Raw genomic sequence first — 20,851 nt, forward strand, 5'->3', positions numbered from 1 at the left:
TTTGATGGGGAGGAGATGGATACAGTACATAACTGTGTGTATGCGAGGCGTGGGCACACATACAATTGAAGTCGAAAGTTTAAATACAGCTTAGCCAAATGCATTTAAACTCAGTTTGTCAAGTAAAAAGTCCCTGTCTTAGGTCAGTTAGGATCACCACTTTATTAAAAGAATGTGAAATTTCAGAATAATAGTAGAGAATGATTTATTTCAGCTTTAATATCTTTCATCACATTCCCAGTGGGTCAGAAGTTTACATACACTCAAATAGTATTTGGTAGCATTGCCTTTAAATTGTTTAACTTGGGTCAAATGTTTCGGGTAGCCTTCCACAAGCATCCCACAATAAGTTGGGTGAATTTTGGCCCATTCCTCCTGACAGAGCTGGTGTAACTGAGTCAGGTTTGTAGGCCTCCTTGCTTGCACACGCGTTTTCAATTCTGGCCACAAATTTTCTATAAGATTGAGGTCAGGGCTTTGTGATGGCCACTCCAATACCTTGACTTTGTTGTCCTTGAGACATTTCGCCACAACTTTGGATGTATGCTTGGGGTCATTGTCCATTTGGAAGACCCATTTGTGACCAAGCTTTACTTCCTGACTGATGTCTTGAGATGTTGCTTCAATATATCCACATAATTTTCCTCCTCATAATGCCATCTTTTTTGTGAAGTGCACCAGTCCCTCCTGCAGCAAAGCACCCCCACAACATGATGCTGCCACCCCCATGCTTCACGGTTGGGATGGTGTTCTTCGGCTTGCAAGCCTCCCCCTTTTTCCTCCAAACATAACCATGGTCATCATGGCTGATTTTCTTTTGATTTTCCCATGATGTCAAGCAAAGAGGCAGTGAGTTTGAAGGTAGGCCTTGAAATACATCCACAGGTACACCTCCAATTGACTCAAATTACGTCAATTAGCCTATCAGAAGCTTCTAAAGCCATGACATTATTTTCTGGATTTTCCAAGCTGTTTAAAGTCACAGTCAACTTAGTGTATGTAAACGTCTGACCCACTGGAATTATAGGTGAAATAATCTGTCTGTAAATAATTATTGGAAAAATTACTTGTGTCATGCACAAAGTAGATGTCCTAACCGACTTGGCAAAACTATAGTTTGTTAACAATACATGTGTGGAGTGGTTGAAAAAACAGTTTTAATGACTCCAGCCCAATCCAAACTTCCGACTTTGTATATACATGTAACTGCCAAAATAAAGGAAACACCAACATAAATTGTCTTAATAGGGTGATGGACCACCACTAACCAGAGCAGCTTCATTTCACCTTGGCATAGATTCTACAAGTGTCTGGAACTCTTTTGGAGTGATGTGACACCATTCTTCCTCAAGAAATTCCATAGTTTGGTGTTTTGTATGGTGGTGGAAAATGCTGTCTCAGGCGCTGCTTCAGAATCTCCCATAAGTGTTCAGTTGTGTTGAGATCTGGTGACTGAGACACACACACACATACCATTTAAGCCCCCTATGGTCCTCTAAGACCCCTCTTTCAAAGTCACTGAGATCTCTTCTTCTAGCCATGATAGTCAAAATAGTGGGCAACTGGGAATGACCCTAAGCATGATGGGATGTTAATTGCTTAATTAACTCAGGCACCACATGTGTGTGGAAGCATCTGCTTTCAATATACTCTGCATCCCTCATTTACTCAAGTGTTTCGTTTATTTTGGCAGTTACATATACAGTGCAATGTCTACAGAATGAATTGTCTTTGAATCCCCACTTCACTCCACTTCCCTCCCTCCAGCCCACCTCCTGTCGCCCAGAGGGGGAATTCAGCTATAGTTTTAATAGTCCCCTCCAGAGGTCCTCCACTGTCACTGTGTCATCGACCGACCAGGCAGAAAAAAGTCAATTAACAGTGATATGTCCTTCATATCGATCGAACTGGGCCCCATGCTGTGAGTTTAGTGTGAGGTCACTAAGATATGACAGCCGTTGTCACCAACCCTTGTCCTGGGAGAGCTATAGGAAGTGCGGGTATTTGTTCCAGCCCAGCACCCTGATTCAAGCATTCCATAATTATCAAGACCTTAGTTACAGTCGTTGAATAAGGTGGATTTTAGAGCTGGGCTGGAATGAAATCCTGCATTGTACATACTAGGGGATAGAAGAGAGGCTGTGTATCTAACAGGAGTGTGTGTGTCCAGGGCTGTAGACCAGTGTTTCTCTCCACAGGTGGAGTTACCCTCTGCTGGTCTGTATTAGTCTGGCACTGATCAGATGGCTCCTGACAGACCCAAGATGGTGTGAAATGGAGAGTTTAACAGGGTGTCACTCTGTGCCAGAGCATGGCCCTGTGTGAGCTCCAAGAGCTCCTAATGATGACATCACCCCTGTTAATGAGTGGGCCAGCTGAGTCCATCGGAGGGAGAGGGGACAGTGAAAGGGCACTGTCTATCCATTATAAAGAGAAAGAAAGAGAACCGAAGAGGGGGAGAGAGGAGAGACAGGGCAGTATGGTGAATCCGTCTGTTGTCTTGGGAAAGGGTTTTCTGTAAGAATGGTTGCTGAATACTGCCGTGTGTATGTGAGAGTGCCCACTTAGGCAGCGTAAATAAAATATAGGTCACGTTCATTCGACCCCTTTGGCTGATGTGCGTTGTTTGGTCTGCTGATACCACAGCAGAAAGCTCTGTGACTCCTTGGCACGGGCAGTCCACAACACTGGCTAGCTCTACAGGGAGGGACAGTGTGAGAAACTCAAGGGGTACGGCCCATTAGTATTCGGTTAGAGTAGTTGTCTAAAGACACAAAGGAGAGAAAAAAAGGAGAGATAAAGAGAAATGGAAGAGAGCAGGAGAGAGGGAATTATATATAGCGAGAGAGGGGGAAAAGACACCGTGATAGAAAGACACTGTGAAGCAGGCAAAGTGCCAGAAACAATTTCAAAATGCTAATATTTCTCCCATTCTTCTCTGTCAGGCTGGCCGTGAGAGGTAGAAAGAGAGATGTTTGGAGAATGTAAAACAGTCTGTTGTTATAGTAATCACAAAAAAATCTTCTTTCCCTGCCATCCTCTCTGTCAGACCATGGTGTCCTATAAGACTATAAAGCCTGAGAGGGCCGCTGTCAGAGGAGCAGGCAGTCTGTTTTTTTCTCTGCCGCCCGTCTGGTGGCTCCCTCCGCAGGGCGTGGTCTCTCAGTCAGTCTGCGTGGTCCAGTGAACTCGGGACCTCTGCCTCGCAAACGCACGTGACCATCCTCCCTCATGCGTCTTAGCTGATCACGTCACCTCAAAAGCCAGCTAATGGGACACTTAAGGCTGAGGAGTACGTTTCACACCCCATGTGCTGCATAGGCACTCGCTCTGGATCAGAGTGTCTGTTAAAATGGCAAATGTATTACCCTTTCTGTCTTTTGCAGCGTTACACCTGCGTTTGCATGAGGAGGGCCAAGGGCTGGTGGACACTGGGTCCAGAGTGACAGCTTTCTGTCTACAAGCTGTCCAGAGACTTTTGTACCTGGATAGACACTGCTTGGGCTGTTCTGAGGAGGCCAGGGGACCTTGGGTACGACAGGAACAGGTCGATATAGGTCAGCCATTACTCCTTAATACTGTGCTGTGCTTTGGGTGTTCACAGAGATGTTTCACAGCCAGGAGCATGGATAATGGAGGAGCAACATTTTCACCACCCACATACCCAGATCAGAGTGCTGACCTCTGCCAGCTTGTGAGAGCGTGGTTCACTAAGTTGGGTCGCCTGCAAGAAGAGGCTGGATAGAAATCCGCCAGCGACACGGTGGAGGACTCCTACGTAAAGTCCACCAGCGACACGGTGGAGGACTCCTACGTAAAGTCCACCAGCGACACGGTGGAGGACTCCTACGTAAAGTCCACCAGCGACACGGTGGAGGACTCCTACGTAAAGTCCACCAGCGACACGGTGGAGGACTCCTACGTAAAGTCCACCAGCGACACGGTGGAGGACTCCTACGTAAAGTCCACCAGCGACACGGTGGAGGACTCCTACGTAAAGTCCACCAGCGACACGGTGGAGGACTCCTACGTAAAGTCCACCAGCGACACGGTGGAGGACTCCTACGTAAAGTCCACCAGCGACACGGTGGAGGACTCCTACGTAAAGTCCACCGGGTTGCTGCAGCAGGTGTTGGAGGGCGTCCATTCTGCACTGCCACGCTTGTTTAGAGAGATCCTGGGGATTAAGCAGAGACTGGACCGTCGGGGGGAACACCAGGAGGGTGAGGGAAATTATCCTATAGTTCAAGACTCCGGAGCTGGGTGGCCTTTTGCACAGCCAGAAAAAAGGCTCTGTCTGCGCTGGCTGTGACGGTGGCTCAGAAAGAGCCTGGGCTGAGGGCAACAGGGTGGCCGGGGAATTTGGGACCCGGCAATTCTCTGATAAGCCTCCGATAGAGAAGCGAACAGATGATCTACGGGGCTATCGCTCAGAACAGATACGTGTCGCACCTTGATCCATCAGGGGGGGTTGTTCTGTGGGGAGGAGGAGACAGTGCAGCATCTGTTTTTTTCTTGTTTCAGGCTGGTTGGGTTTTTTTCTCTCCTTGGTGGGTGATGTACAGGGCTAAGGTTGGGGTTGACTCTGGACCTACCTGTTGGAAGGCCTAGGTATAGCGTGGCCAACAGGTGGAGGGACTACCTAGTAAACTACCTGTTGGGGCAGATAAAAATGACAATGTGGAAGACCAGGAAACATGAGATGCAGGGGGAGGGTGTACAGACCCCAGAGCTGTGCTGCTGGGGAAGGTGCAGGCTCGGCTCACACTGGAGCATGTACAGTATATGGGGGCTGGTGAACCATCTGGGGGACTTTGTAGGGGTGTGGGGCATCAGGGGGGTTCTATGTACAGTAGATGAGGAGGGGGCTAAGTTTTAATTTTCTAGGTACGTTAAAATGAAGTAAAGATTTTGCTTTTAATGATGTAACTATTGGGCCAGTAAAGGTCTTAAAAAATTATAATTCCTCTCTAAGTTTAGCGGGTGATGGAGATGTCCCTAAGGTACTGTGTCAGGAGGATGTGTCTCTGAGTCTCTGAAAGTAGGACACAAAACAGCATAACAAATGTCTTAGCGATACCTGAAGATTACTGTAGGACTATATGAGCGAGTGGCACAGATTTCTGGGGGCACCGATTTCTATGTAACACCTGGACTATGAGTGAGTGTAAGTGGTTAGAGACCTCTGAATGACAGGAACATCTGTCTGTGATGAGAACCAGAGTGAAGAAGTGGACTTAAACAGACCCCGTTTCCTGTAGCAATGTTATAATGCCACACACACACACACCTCAGACGCCACAGTCTGTTATTGTCTGTGGTATTGTTTACTTTCTGTCATATTGGAGATTCCAGGAAACGTCTCTGGTTGATCATCAGTATATCGAGAGGCTAATGTCACTTACATGGTAAACGATGTAATCTAATGTCATTCCCTGTGCTTTCTCTCCTCTCTCTTCTCTCTTTCTTGCTCTCTCTCTCACACACTCTCGCTCTCTCTCTGAGACGAGGACTAACATAAAATAGAGAGGCGGTGTGAGAGAAAGAGAGCGAGAGAGAGAGAGCGAGAAGACAGAGAAGAAAGCACAGGGGATGACATCAGATTACGTCTCAGACAGTCTGCCTCTCTGTGGAAACCAATACCAACCTGCGGGTTTGAACTGCCATATTTTCAACCGGGCCCACCTTGTAGGGGGGCGGATTTAAGAACCAGCAGCTGCGGTTTGATCATTCCGTCGCTACTGTTACCACCATCTTTTGGATGAAGACCATAGACTGTGTTTGACTGCTTGACCAGGCATCCCTGAGTGTGTCTATCTGTTGGAAAGAGCCCTTAAACCCCCCATGTGCTCTTAATATCTCTCTAGACTAGAGCCCTAAACCCTCCATGTGTTCTTAATACCCCTCTAGGCTAGAGCCCTAAACCCCCCATGTGCCCTTAATACCCCTCTAGACTAGAGCCCTAAACCCTCCATGTGCTCTTAATACCCCTCTAGACTAGAGCCCTAAACCCTCCATGTGCTCTTAATACCCCTCTAGACTAGAGCCCTAAACCCTCCATGTGCTCTTAATACCCCTCTAGACTAGAGCCCTAAACCCTCCATGTGCTCTTAATACCCCTCTAGACTAGAGCCCTAAACCCTCCATGTGCTCTTAATACCCCTCTAGACTAGAGCCCTAAACCCTCCATGTGCTCTTAATACCCCTCTAGACTAGAGCCCTAAACCCTCCATGTGCTCTTAATACCTCTCTAGACTAAAGCCCTAAAGCCTTTCTGTGCTTCTCCCTCACTAGAGCATCCTAGCAGTATGTCTGGTGACTCAGCCTCTTCCTGTAAATGATGTCATTTATTTATCTTTAGAAGGAGCAGAGAAAGTGTCCTCTCCTCTGAGGGATAATACTGAGACACATCCTCTCATTTCATCATTTCATCTCTTCATCTATAGCAAACTGAAACATGCAAACCAGGTGACCAGTTTGTAAGCGTTTGTACCGTTAGTGTCACTGTCCTTGGTGCTGAAACATTAAGTCCTACTGAAGCGTTAACCCACGGATGCAGTTCAACATGATCTCTATCCCATGGAATGTCTGTTCGAAACACTGCTCATATAGGCTACCACACAAGTGAGTCAATGTTTCATGTTGGTTAGAAGTGCACTACACAGGGAATACATAGGGTCTCATTTGAGACATAACTACACTAGGATAATGTCTGTCCTAGCCAGACAGAGACATAACTACACTAGGATAATGTCTGTCCTAGCCAGACAGACACAGCCGCATTAGGATAATGTCTGTCCTAGCCAGGCAGAGACATAACCACACTAGGATCATGTCTGTCCTAGCCAGGCAGAGACATAACCACACTAGGATCATGTCTGTCCTAGCCAGGCAGAGACATAACCACACTAGGATCATGTCTGTCCTAGCCAGGCAGAGACATAACCACACTAGGATCATGTATGTCCTAGCCAGGCAGAGACATAACCACACTAGGATCATGTCTGTCCTAGCCAGGCAGAGACATAACCACACTAGGATCATGTCTGTCCTAGCCAGGCAGAGACATAACCACACTAGGATCATGTCTGTCCTAGCCAGGCAGAGACATAACCACACTAGGATCATGTCTGTCCTAGCCAGGCAGAGACATAACCACACTAGGATCATGTCTGTCCTAGCCAGGCAGAGACATAACCACACTAGGATCATGTCTGTCCTAGCCAGGCAGAGACATAACCACACTAGGATCATGTCTGTCCTAGCCAGGCAGAGACATAACCACACATCAAGCCACAGACTAGGATCATGTCTGTCCTAGCCAGGCAGAGACATAACCACACTAGGATCATGTCTGTCCTAGCCAGGCAGAGACATAACCACACTAGGATCATGTCTGTCCTAGCCAGGCAGCCAGGCAGAGACATAACCACACTAGGATCATGTCTGTCCTAGCCAGGCAGAGACATAACCACACTAGGATCATGTCTGTCCTAGCCAGGCAGAGACATAACCACACTAGGATCATGTCTGTCCTAGCCAGGCAGAGACATAACCACACTAGGATCATGTCTGTCCTAGCCAGGCAGAGACATAACCACACTAGGATCATGTCTGTCCTAGCCAGGCAGAGACATAACCACACTAGGATCATGTCTGTCCTAGCCAGGCAGAGACATAACCACACTAGGATCATGTCTGTCCTAGCCAGGCAGAGACATAACCACACTAGGATCATGTCTGTCCTAGCCAGGCAGAGACATAACCACACTAGGATCATGTCTGTCCTAGCCAGGCAGAGACATAACCACACTAGGATCATGTCTGTCCTAGCCAGGCAGAGACATAACCACACTAGGATCATGTCTGTCCTAGCCAGGCAGAGACATAACCACACTAGGATCATGTCTGTCCTAGCCAGGCAGAGACATAACCACACTAGGATCATGTCTGTCCTAGCCAGACAGAGACATAACCACACTAGGATCATGTCTGTCCTAGCCAGGCAGAGACATAACCACACTAGGATCATGTCTGTCCTAGCCAGGCAGAGACATAACCACACTAGGATCATGTCTGTCCTAGCCAGGCAGAGACAGTCACACTAGGATCATGTCTGTCCTAGCCAGGCAGAGACATAACCACACTAGGATCATGTCTGTCCTAGCCAGACAGAGACATAACCACACTAGGATCATGTCTGTCCTAGCCAGGCAGAGACATAACCACACTAGGATCATGTCTGTCCTAGCCAGACAGAGACATAACCACACTAGGATCATGTCTGTCCTAGCCAGACAGAGACAGTCACACTAGGATCATGTCTGTCCTAGCCAGACAGAGAGTGCCTCGAGAGAGGCTACATATTGGGATTTGCAGCAAATAAAAAGGCTTGGTGACACTGTGGCCTGTTCTGCTCTGCTCTGTAACGCCCCATCTGTCTCTAGTCAAGCGGGGAGAATGTTCTACTCTACTGTCAGAGGAAATTGGATGACCAGCATTAGGGAATGCATCCCAAATGGCACCCTATTTCCTATATGGAGCCCATATGGCTCTGGTCAAAAGTAGTGCACTATATAGGGAATAGGGTGCCATACTCAGCTTCTCTTCTCCACTTAAAGTGAGTGGCTGCGATAAGAGTTGATGCCATTGTAATGAAATTGTAGGGGGACATTGTTTCATTTAGGATGACATTTACTCAACCCATAGACGTGTAAAAAAACAATGATTTAATGTGGCTTTTACCTTGATGTGTGCAGTCATCGTGTAAGTTATTCCTCATACATTTATATAGGTATGACCCACCTCTTTGACCATAGATTGGTAGACCAGTTACTTGCCATGGGTAATATACAGTTGAAGTCGGAAGTTTACATACACCTTAGCCATATATATCTAAACTCAGTTTTTCACTATTCCTGACATTTAATCAAAGTAAAAATTCCCTGTCTTAGGTCAGTTAGGATCACCACTTTATTTTAAGAATGTGAAATGTCAGAATAGTAGTAGAGATAATTATTTATTTCAGTTTTTATTTCTTTCATCACATTCCTAGTGGGTCAGAAGTTTACATACACTCGATTCCAACAATGAGTTGGGTGAATTTTGGCCCATTCCTCCTGACAGAGCTGGTGTAACTGAATCAGGTTTGTAGGCCTCCTTGCTCGCACATGCTTTTTCAGTTTTGCCCACAAATGTTCTATAAGATTGAGGTCAGGGCTTTGTGATGGCCACTCCAATACCTTGACCTTACGCCATTTTGCCACAACCTTGGAAGTATGCTTGGGGTCATTGTCCATTTGGAAGACCCATTTACGACCAAGCTTTAACTTCCTGACTGATGTCTTGAGATGTTGCTTCAATATATCCACATAATTTCCCTTCCTCATAAAGCCATCTATTTTATGAAGTGCACCAGTCCCTCCTGCAGCAAAGCACCCCCACAATATGATGCTGCCACCCCCGTGCTTCACGGTTGGGATGGTGTTCTTCGGCTTGCAAGCCTCCCCCTTTTCCCTCCAAACATAATATAGATATACAGTGGGGCAAAAAAGTATTTAGTCAGCCACCAATTGTGCAAGTTATCCTACTTAAAAATATGAGAGGCCTGTCATTTTCATCATAGGTACACTTCAACTATGACAGACAAAATGAGAAGAAAAAAAATCCAGAAAATCACATTGTAGGATTTTTAATGAATTTATTTGCCAATTATGGTGGAAAATAAGTATTTGGTCAATAACAAAAGTTTATCTCAATACTTTGTTATATACCCTTTGTTGGCAATGACAGAGGTCAAACGTTTTCTGTAAGTCTTCACAAGGTTTTCACACACTGTTGCTGGTATTTTGGCCCATTCCTCCATGCAGATCTCCTCTAGAGCAGTGATGTTTTGGGGATGTTGCTGGGCAACACGGACTTTCAACTCCCTCCAAAGATGTTCTATGGGGTTGAGATCTGGAGACTGGCTAGGCCACTCCAGGACCTTGAAATGCTTCTTACGAAGCCACTCCTTCGTTGCCCGGGCGGTGTGTTTGGGATCACTGAAAGGCCCAGCCACGTTTCATCTTCAATGCCCTTGCTGATGGAAGTAGGTTTTCACTCAAAATCTCACGATACATGGCCCCATTCATTCTTTCCTCTACATGGATCAGTCGTCCTGGTCCCTTTGCAGAAAAACAGCCCCAAAGCATAATGTTTCCACCCCCATGCTTCACAGTAGGTAAGGTGTTCTTTGGATGCAACTCAGCATTCTTTGTCCTCCAAACACGACAAGTTGAGTTTTTACCAAACAGTTCTATTTTGGTTTTATCTGACTATTTGACATTCTCCCAATCTTCTTCTGGATCATCAAAATGCTCTCTAGCAAACTTCAGACGGGCCTGGACATGTACTGGCTTAAGTAGGGGGACACGTCTGGCACTGCAGGATTTGAGTCCCTGGTGGCGTAGTGTGTTACTGATGGTAGGCTTTGTTACTTTGGTCCCAGCTCTCTGCAGGTCATTCACTAGGTCCCCCCCCGTGTGGTTCTGGGATTTTTGCTCACCGTTCTTGTGATAATTTTGACCCCACGGGGTGAGACCTTGCGTGGAGCCCCAAATCGGGGCTTCCATTTCCTAATAATTTCTCCCACAGTTGATTTCTTCAAACCAAGCGGCTTACCTATTGCAGATTCAGTCTTCCCAACCTGGTGCAGATCTACAATTTTGTTTATGGTGTCCTTTGACAGCTCTTTGGTCTTGGCCATAGTGGAGTTTGGAGTGTGACTGTTTTGAGGTTGTGGACAGGTGTATTTTTATACTGATAACAAGTTCAAACAGGTGTCATTAATACAGGTAACGAGTGGAGGACAGAGGAGCCTCTTAAAGAAGAAGTTATAGGTCTGTGAGAGCCAGAAATCTTGCTTCTTTGTAGGTGACCAAATACTTATTTTCCACCATAATTTGCAAATAAATTCATTAAAAATGTGATTTTCTGGATTTTTTTCCCTCATTTTGTCTGTCATAGTTGAAGTGTACCTATGATGAAAATTACAGGCCTCTCATCTTTTTAAGTGGGAGAACTTGCACAATTGGTGGCTGACTACATACTTTTTTGCCCCACTGTAGATACTTTTGTACCTGTTTCCTCCAGCATCTTCACAAGGTCCTTTGCTGTTGTTCTGGGATTGATTTGCACCTTTCGCACCAAAGTACGTTCATCTCTAGAAGACAGAACGGGTCTCCTTCCTGAGCCGTATGACGGCTGTGTGGTCCCATGGTGTTTATACTTGCGTACAAGTATAAGTATAAGTATATCCGTACTTTGTACAGATGAACGTGATACCTTCAAGGGTTTGGAAATCGCATCCCCAAGGATGAACCAGACTTGTGGAGGTCTCCAATTATTTTCTGAAGTCTTGGCTGATTTCTTTTGATTTTCCCATGATGTCAAGCAAAGAGGCAGTGAGTTTGAAGGTAGGCCTTGAAATACATCCACAGGTACACCTCCAATTGACTCAAATGATGTCAATTAGCCTATCAGAAGCTTCTAAAGCCATGGCATTATTTTCTGGACTTTTTCCAAGCTGTTTAAAGGCACAGTCAACTTAGTGTATGTAAACTTCTGGCCCACTGGAATTGTGATACAGTGAATTATAAGGGAAATAATCTGTCTGTAAACAATTGTTGGAAAAATGACTTGTCATGCTTGACAAGAAATTTGTGAAGTGGTTGAAAAACAAGTTTTAATGACTCCAACCTAAGTGTATGTAAACTAGTTTTAATGACTCCAACCTAAGTGTATGTAAACTAGTTTTAATGACTCCAACCTAAGTGTATGTAAACTAGTTTTAATGACTCCAACCTAAGTGTATGTAAACTAGTTTTAATGACTCCAACCTAAGTGTATGTAAACTAGTTTTAATGACTCCAACCTAAGTGGATGTAAACTAGTTTTAATGACTCCAACCTAAGTGATGTAAACTAGTTTTAATGTCTCCAACCTAAGTGTATGTAAACTAGTTTTAATGTCTCCAACCTAAGTGTATGTAAACTAGTTTTAATGACTCCAACCTAAGTGTATGTAAACTAGTTTTAATGACTCCAACCTAAGTGTATGTAAACTAGTTTTAATGACTCCAACCTAAGTGTATGTAAACTAGTTTTAATGACTCCAACCTAAGTGTATGTAAACTAGTTTTAATGACTCCAACCTAAGTGTATGTAAACTAGTTTTAATGACTCCAACCTAAGTGTATGTAAACTAGTTAATGACTCCAACCTAAGTGTATGTAAACTAGTTTTAATGACTCCAACCTAAGTGTATGTAAACTAGTTTTAATGACTCCAACCTAAGTGTATGTAAACTAGTAAACCTAAGTGTATGTAAACTAGTTTTAATGACTCCAACCTAAGTGTATGTAAACTAGTTTTAATGACTCCAACCTAAGTGTATGTAAACTAGTTTTAATGACTCCAACCTAAGTGTATGTAAACTAGTTTTAATGACTCCAACCTAAGTGTGTAAACTGTTAATAAACTAGTGTTGTAAATGTTTTAACTCTCCAACCTAAGTGTATGTAAACTAGTTAGTTTTAATGACTCCAACCTAAGTGTATGTAAACTAGTTTTAATGACTCCAACCTAAGTGTATGTAAACTAGTTAATGACTCCAACCTAAGTGTATGTAAACTAGTTTTAATGTCTCCAACCTAAGTGTATGTAAACTAGTTTTAATGTCTCCAACCTAAGTGTATGTAAACTAGTTTTAATGTCTCCAACCTAAGTGTATGTAAACTAGTTTTAATGACTCCAACCTAAGTGTATGTAAACTAGTTTTAATGACTCCAACCTAAGTGTATGTAAACTAGTTTTAATGACTCCAACTTAAGTGTATGTAAACTAGTTTTAATGACTCCAACCTAAGTGTATGTAAACTAGTTAATGTAAGTGTATGTAAACTAGTTTTAATGTCTCCAACCTAAGTGTATGTAAACTAGTTAATGACTCCAACCTAAGTGTATGTAAACTAGTTTTAATGTCTCCAACCTAAGTGTATGTAAACTAGTTTTAATGACTCCAACCTAAGTGTATGTAAACTAGTTAATGACTCCAACCTAAGTGTATGTAAACTAGTTTTAATGTCTCCAACCTAAGTGTATGTAAACTAGTTTTAATGACTCCAACCTAAGTGTATGTAAACTAGTTGTAATGACTCCAACCTAAGTGTATGTAAACTAGTTTTAATGACTCCAACCTAAGTGTATGTAAACTAGTTTTAATGACTCCAACCTAAGTGTATGTAATGACTCCAACCTAAGTGTATGTAATGACTCCAACCTAAGTGTATGTAAACTAGTTGTAATGACTCCAACCTAAGTGTATGTAAACTAGTTTGAATGACTCCAACCTACGTGTACGTAAACTAGTGTTAATGACTCCAACCTAAGTGTATGTAAACTAGTTTTAATGACTCCAACCTAAGTGTATGTAAACTAGTTGTAATGACTCCAACCTAAGTGTATGTAAACTAGTTGTAATGACTCCAACCTAAGTGTATGTAAACTAGTTGTAATGACTCCAACCTAAGTGTATGTAAACTAGTTTTAATGACTCCAACCTAAGTGTATGTAAACTAGTTGTAATGACTCCAACCTAAGTGTATGTAAACTAGTTGTAATGACTCCAACCTAAGTGTATGTAAACTAGTTGTAATGACTCCAACCTAAGTGTATGTAAACTAGTTGTAATGACTCCAACCTAAGTGTATGTAAACTAGTTGTAATGACTCCAACCTCAGTGTATGTAAACTAGTTGTAATGACTCCAACCTAAGTGTATGTAAACTTCTGACTTCAACTCTAGGTGCTGTGTATTTCTCTTTACTGTGTACTGTACATGCGTTTGGAAATCCAGCTGAAATTGTATGTGCTTTCTTGATTAAAGGACACCTTTGATTAAAAGCTAGCATATAGTGACATCTGACATAGTGTGTGTGTGTGCATGACGTGTGTGTTGGCAGATGAAGGGCAGTGTATCATCATCAAACCACACATGACCTTTAAACCTTCAAACGCTAGAGAAAAGGTCTCGTCCCTTTTCAGTTGCAAACAGCTTCAAAACTGAACATATAACGGTCATAAACTACACAACATCCAGACGTTCCTCAGTATCTCCAATAGTTCTGATGTTTAAGTATGCTGAATCTGTCAGTTGACACATACATCTCTGTGCAAAATCATTACTCTCTCTGTTATAGTGTGGACACGTGAGTCTGAATCGCACCGCTGAAGCTGAACTAATAGGAGAGTGATGAATAGCCTGTGGTAGTCCACTGTGGAGTCCCTGCATGGCTGTTTCAGTAGACTGTACTTATTCGGTGGCCCTGTAGGGAACATTACGTTTGTCTTCCCTCTTGTCCGACTTTACGTTAAGTGCACTTAATCGTATGTATTTACATGATCATTACATTTAGGTTACGTTTAGGTTTAGCACCACATCATTTAAAGTGCTTCCACACCGAAAAGTGAGCAACGTGCTATGTTCGGTGTTCTGTTTCTAGAAGGAGAGCAGGATTCTTTGCCTCTCTCCATGTTGTGTGTGAGTTTCAGATGGTGGTTGCTCTTTACCTATCAATATATGTTATCGGAGTCAGAAAAGAGCATTTACATAACCAGGACGTCCTATGATGTGATCCTATGCTACTGAAACGTCATAACTTATCTCTCGCCCCTCCTCTGCCCCTCCCCAGGCGTTTGGCCAGACCTTCTCCACCCAGCGCAAGGTGGCTGCGGACGGGGAGACCAACGAAGAGACCCTCCTACAGGAGTCAGCCACTAAGGAGGCGTATTACATGAGTCGCCTGCTGGGGATCCAGTCAGAGCTCAAACAGAGCCGGGCCGTCACAGTCAACACACAGGCCGACAACGAACACCTCAGTACCCTGCTGCAGGAGCTCAGAGAGGTGAGGCACCAGGGGTTAGAGGTCAGGGGGGAGGGGTTTAGTGGAGACTCTGTTACAATGATGCTTGTACGAATTCGAACCCAGTCGCAGAGAAACACAGCAAGCAGAGGTAAGGGTAAATCCAGATCTTTACTTAAAGTCTTGACAGAAACAAGGCAACAGCACAATAGTGCACTAAACAAAACATAAGACCTATGCAAGGATCCAGGCCAACAGAGGAACCAAAGTAGCCAGGTGAACAGAGGGGGAAATCAAACACAGGTGAAACCAATAAGAAACCATTAGGGTAACCTGGAAACTAGAAACAAGGTAAGGGTGCCCTCCAGTGGTAACCTAAGGAAATACACTCAAAATAAAACAAACTGTGATAGACTTAGAACTGTGGGTACTTACTATATACATGTATGCACAGTTATTATTTGATCTTAAACACGTTTTAGTGTGTGTGGCTATCAATGCCAATCGGTCAATCAATAAAATGTATTTAAGGTGTCCTAGGCTATAAAAGTCATTTTCATGTCAACATGTCACAAAATGCTTTACAGTAAATCCTTGTTGTGTTTGATAGTAAACCAGTCCCGTGTTGTTTTGTGAAAATAACCACGTCTTGTGTATTTGACAGTAGCCAGGGTTGTGTGTGATAACTAAACCCCTGGTGTTTGTGTCTGTCCTGTAGAGTAATGAGATGTTGGAGCTGCAGCGGAGCCGGATGAGAGAGGAGATCAGGGAATATAAGTTCAGAGAGGCACGACTCCTACAGGACTACACTGAGCTGGAGGAGGAGAACATCACCCTGCAGAAACTAGTGTCCACTCTCAAACAGAATCAGGCGAGGGAAACACACACACACACACACACACACACACACACACACACACACACACACACACACACACACACACACACACACACACACACACTGTATCCCTATCCCTACCACCACATGATGCCTCTCCCTCTCTGCTTACCTCTTCCTCCCTTCCTCCCTCCTTCCCACCCCCTCCCCCTCCTACCCTCCCCCTTCCTCCCTCCTACCCTCCCTCCCTCCTACCCACCCCCTTCCTCCCTCCTACCCACCCCCTTCCTCCCTCCTACCCTCCCCCCCCTTCCTCCCTCCTTCCCACCCCCTTCCTCCTTCCTTCCCACCCCCTTCCTCCCTCCTTCCCACCCCCTTCCTCCTTCCTTCCCACCCCCTTCCTCCTTCCTACCCCCCCCTTCCTCCCTGCTACCCACCCCCTTCCTCCCTGCTACCCCCCCTTCCTCCCTGCTACCCCCCCCTCCTCCCTGCTACCCTCCCCTTCCTTCCTCCTACCCTCCCCCTTCCTCCCTCCTACCCTCCCCCTTCCTCCCTTCTTCCCTCCCTCAGGTGGAGTACGAGGGGTTAAAGCATGAGATCAAGGTTCTGGAGGAGGAGACCGAGCTGCTGAACAGTCAGTTAGAAGACGCCTTACGTCTCAAAGACATCTCCGAGGCCCAGCTAGAGGAGGCCCTGGACTCCCTGAAGAGCGAGCGGGAGCAGAAGAAGCACCTCCGCAAGGAGCTGGTCCACCACCTCAGCCTGTGTGACGTCCAATACACGGGCAGCGCCCACCTCACTTTCACCTCAGCGCCACCTAGTGGCACGGCTACGCCTGTCTCCGCCCTGTCGCCCAGCTCAGAGGAGCCGGGCAGGTGTAACGGGCATCTACATGGAGGGTCAGGAACTGGGACGGGGACAGGGTCACTGCCCAGGGCCAATGGAGAGTGTCGGGGAGCGGGGAGGAAAGGAGAGGGGATGGTGTCGGATCTGTTCAGTGAGATGAACCTGACAGAGATACAGAAGCTCAAGCAGCAGCTGCTACAGGTGGGTGGAGAAGTACGGTTCACTCGGTTTGAATGAGTAGAGGGGCGTTTCGGGAGCCTCTGGAGTTTGGTGCTCAGATTTGTCAGTGTTATAAGCATGTAACAATGACAGGAGGATATCTGAACACTTTGGCAAACATAAACATACTCATTCAAACTCATTAATGTACACAAACAATATTACAAAGTGAACACATGTACACACTGAAACTGTACAAATGAACACGTCTATATCTCCACAGCTGCCCCATATTGTAGATGTGGGAATAAGTGTTGAATTATTCAGTGAGAGAGACTGCTGACATAACCTCACTGCATACAGCTCTCTATTCCTGCTCTCCCTCTCTCTCTCTATCGCTCTCTAACTCTTCTCAGTCTCTCCATCTCTCTCTGTCTCTCTCGGCCTGTCCCTCCCTTTCTCTGCCTCTTTTAAGACTATAAATAATACAGTTTATCCCAGCAGTCAAATAAAGCACCAGTTAGAAGCACCAGTGAGAAGTTGTGGGAACAGCTGTTACTGAACCTCTGGCTGTTACATGGACTCTAATCTAAATGTCCGCCATTTTGTTTTATAGTGGGTGTCTTCTCTTCTGTAGTTTCCTCCAGCCCAGTGGGCCAGTGAGATGAAGATGCAGTAGGATGTGTGTGGGGTTGATATGTGTCCAACCATTCACTGCAGTTCCGCAAGGTGAAACTGCATCTCCCCACACATTCCCTCAGCCTCGCTCTGATTGGCTGGACTGGAGGAAAGGCTTATTTATATCCTCACTGACACACTAGACTATCGATTCACCCCCAGTAGTGTGCAAGGTTTACTGTTCCCTCTGAAAGTGTGCAGGGTTTAGGCCCTGCTGAAATAAAACTGCATAGACCAGCATACATTTCAAGCTGGTCCATGCTGGTATTTGCTGGTCTATGCTGATTATTGCTGGACGGATGCTGGTCAAGCTGGTCAGACAAGAATGGTCTAGCTGGTCACGCTAGTCTGTCCAGCATGGTCTAAGCTGGGTATGCCGGTTTACTAGGATAGTCTAGCTGGTTTTGCTGGTGACCAGCCTTCGCTGTGTTTTGGACACATACCAGCAGATGCTGGTGATGTTGGTATGCAAGTGACCAAGCTGGTCCATGCAGGTCTACGATGGTAGCTGGCCTGACCATGCCCATCAGTATTACACTTCCCAGCATGCTCTATTGCAGTAGATTTTTTTTATTGTTTGTTTCAATATCTCTTTTGTTTGTTGGGGTTTTGCATGCACATTGATTGATTGATTAATCTTATGCTACACAAAGGTAAATAACATACATTTTTCTAAACTAATCCCATCTGTTAGTTGGACTTGTGGCACCCATTACTGAAATGGCTGTTCCAGTTCTGAATACATGTTGTGGGTGAACAAAAGTTACAATTATTGAATATCCCCACACTGGCTGGATTCCAATAGGAATTAAGCATCACTTTGAAAGCCAGCATGTTGTGACTTGATGCTGGTTTTGCTGGTGACCAGTTTATGCAGGTCACCGTGTCCAAAACACAGCGACGGTTGGTCACCTGCAAAAACAATACAAAGGCACCAAGAAATTAGAGTGAAGGCTGGTCCCCAGCAAAACCAACACCTATGCTTGTCTGTGCTGTTTTTTTTCATCAGGGGGGTTGCCTGAGGGATGTGGTGGATGGTGCTGAGTGTGCAGGGAAATTATGCAGCTTATTTAAGGTTATGGGGCTGGGGATGATAAAGAAAGCTACTAGTTTAACAATAGGCTGAAAATCGCTGTGCGTGTGTTTGTGTGTGTGTGTGTGCGTGCGTGTCCATAGGTGGAGCGAGAGAAAACAGCGCTGTTGATCAGCCTGCAAGAGTGTCAGACACAGCTGCAGCATACACAGGGTGCCCTGAACGAGCAGCACGAAAGGGCCCAACGCCTCAGCGAGAGAGTCACCGCCCTCAGGCGCCTGCACCAGGAGGCCCAGCTCGCCCAGGAGACACACCTCAACCGAGAGGCCCTGATGGAGCAAGGAGAAGAGGAAGAGGAGGAGAAAGAGAAGGGATTAATACACAGCAGGGGCCAGGCATTCTGCCACCAGACCCCGGGTCTGGAGATCCTCCAGTGTAAATACAGGGTGGCTGTAACCGAGGTGGTCGAGCTAAAGGCTGAGCTGAAGTCTCTGAGAGAGAGGTACAACCAGTCTGTGGAGGGCGGGGTAGAGGAGAGGACCCGTGGAGAGGCCCAGCACAGATCACTGGAGCAGCAGGTGGGGAGGCTGGAGAGGAGCTGCCGGGAAGGTAGGGACAAGGTAGGGGGCCTGGAGACGGAGCTGAGAACAGCCAAGAACATGGCCAGCGAGAGCCAGGGGGCGCTCAATGCAGCACAGGACGAACTGGTCACCTTCAGCGAGGAGCTGGCTCAACTTTACCACCACGTCTGCCTCTGTAACAACGAGACGCCCAACCGGGTGATGCTAGACTACTACAGACACGGCAGAGGACTAAGGGGTATCAGTGCCTCGCTCAAGGGTGACGACACCCGCGTTCTACTCACGCCCCGCCTCGCCCGGCGGCTCGCAGCCGTTGCCGCAGCAACCTCATCGTCCACGGCGGAGTCTCGTAGCCCCTCGGAATCTCCATCCAAAGAGCGGTTGTCAGGAGAGGGAGGCCGGGACGGGGGGAGGGACAGGGACAGTCCTGTACCCCGTACCCCTCCTACGGGCTCCCCCAGCATCAGTGCCTCTTCCTCATCTTCATCATCATCATCGCCTGCAGTAGAGCCAGCTGGAGACCTGCGTAGGGAACCCATGAACATCTATAACCTCAACGCCATCATCAGAGAGCAGGTGAATCATTTGAATAAACATGTCAAACTAAGCATTTGCCATACTTAAACACCAATATAATTTCACACGCATATATCATTACATCTTTGTTTTCATTAGCAGTTGAAACCGGAATCAGTTTATCACAGTTTGTATGCCAGGTGTCACCTTTAGCCTTTCAAATGGTCATCATGAAGCTAACAGACACAGATTTGAGTGTATATGACAACATCAGCTAATGTTCGCTAACAACCTCCCTTGATGAACATGCTGCAGGTGAGGCACCTCCAGAGGGCAGTGGACCGGTCACTCCAGCTGTCCAGACAGAGGGCTGCAGCCAGGGAACTGGCCCCACTGTTTGACAAGGACAAAGAGGCCTGTATGGAGGAGATACTGAAGCTCAAGTCCCTGCTCAGCACCAAGAGAGAACAGATAGCTACCCTCAGACTGGTGCTCAAAGCGAACAAACAGGTCAGACATGGACAGGGTGTCCACAATATGGACACCTATGGATGGTCATACGCTGTCTAATACTGCCTTGCAAGAATCTACTTTGAGGCTCGTCACGAGAAATCTCCGAAAGCTGTAGATGGTTCTCACACCAAGCTAGCAGGCTACAGTAGCCATGAGGATATATAGAGTATATAGAGGCTGCCGTCACAGTCACACTAATGTCCTCACTTAGAAAACAATTAACAATTCAAACTCCCTTGGGGGTAAAAATGTATTCAGACTTCAATGGGACTTTCTGTTTAAATAAAGGTTCAAGAAATGTCCCTGTTCCCTTGTTCTTGCAGACTGCAGAGAATGCCCTGGCCAACCTGAAGAGTAAGTATGAGAATGAGAAGCACATGGTGACAGACACCATGATGAAGCTGAGGAACGAACTGAAGGCCCTGAAGGAGGATGCTGCCACCTTCTCATCGCTCAGAGCCATGTTCGCTACCAGGTGACTATTTCCCTCCTCGCTCTATCCCTTCATCTATATTTCTTCTATTGACTTCTTGTTGTTCGCTACCAGGTGACTATTTCCCTCCTCGCTCTATCCCTTCATCTATATTTCTTCTATTGACTTCTTGTTGTTCGCCACCAGGTGACTATTTCCCTCCTCGCTCTATCCCTTCATCTCTCTTTCTTCTATTGACTTCTTGTTGTTGCTACCAGGTGACTATTTCCCTCCTCGCCTATCCCTTCAGGTGACTATTTCCCTCCTCGCTCTATCCCTTCATCTCTCTTTCTTCTATTGACTTCTTGTTGTTCA

The 20,851-nt window shown here is 45.8% G+C and overlaps 1 protein-coding gene across 3 annotated transcripts in view; it reads left to right on the plus strand.

Annotated features, from left to right (window-relative positions):
• The window catches only part of LOC112217169 (protein bicaudal D homolog 1-like), a 37,785-nt gene that overhangs the window by 10,017 nt on the left and 6,917 nt on the right, over window positions 1–20,851 (plus strand). For all 3 annotated transcript variants that reach the window (XM_042300202.1, XM_042300204.1, XM_042300203.1), the window contains exons 2-7: window positions 14,730–14,942; window positions 15,619–15,771; window positions 16,309–16,785; window positions 18,598–19,611; window positions 19,867–20,061; window positions 20,388–20,539. In XM_042300202.1, coding sequence (XP_042156136.1) covers window positions 14,730–14,942; window positions 15,619–15,771; window positions 16,309–16,785; window positions 18,598–19,611; window positions 19,867–20,061; window positions 20,388–20,539 — 2,204 coding nt within the window. The remainder of the gene's footprint in view (window positions 1–14,729; window positions 14,943–15,618; window positions 15,772–16,308; window positions 16,786–18,597; window positions 19,612–19,866; window positions 20,062–20,387; window positions 20,540–20,851) is intronic.

The sequence above is a fragment of the Oncorhynchus tshawytscha genome, linkage group LG17, assembly GCF_018296145.1.
Source record: "Oncorhynchus tshawytscha isolate Ot180627B linkage group LG17, Otsh_v2.0, whole genome shotgun sequence".
NCBI lineage: Eukaryota > Metazoa > Chordata > Actinopteri > Salmoniformes > Salmonidae > Oncorhynchus > Oncorhynchus tshawytscha.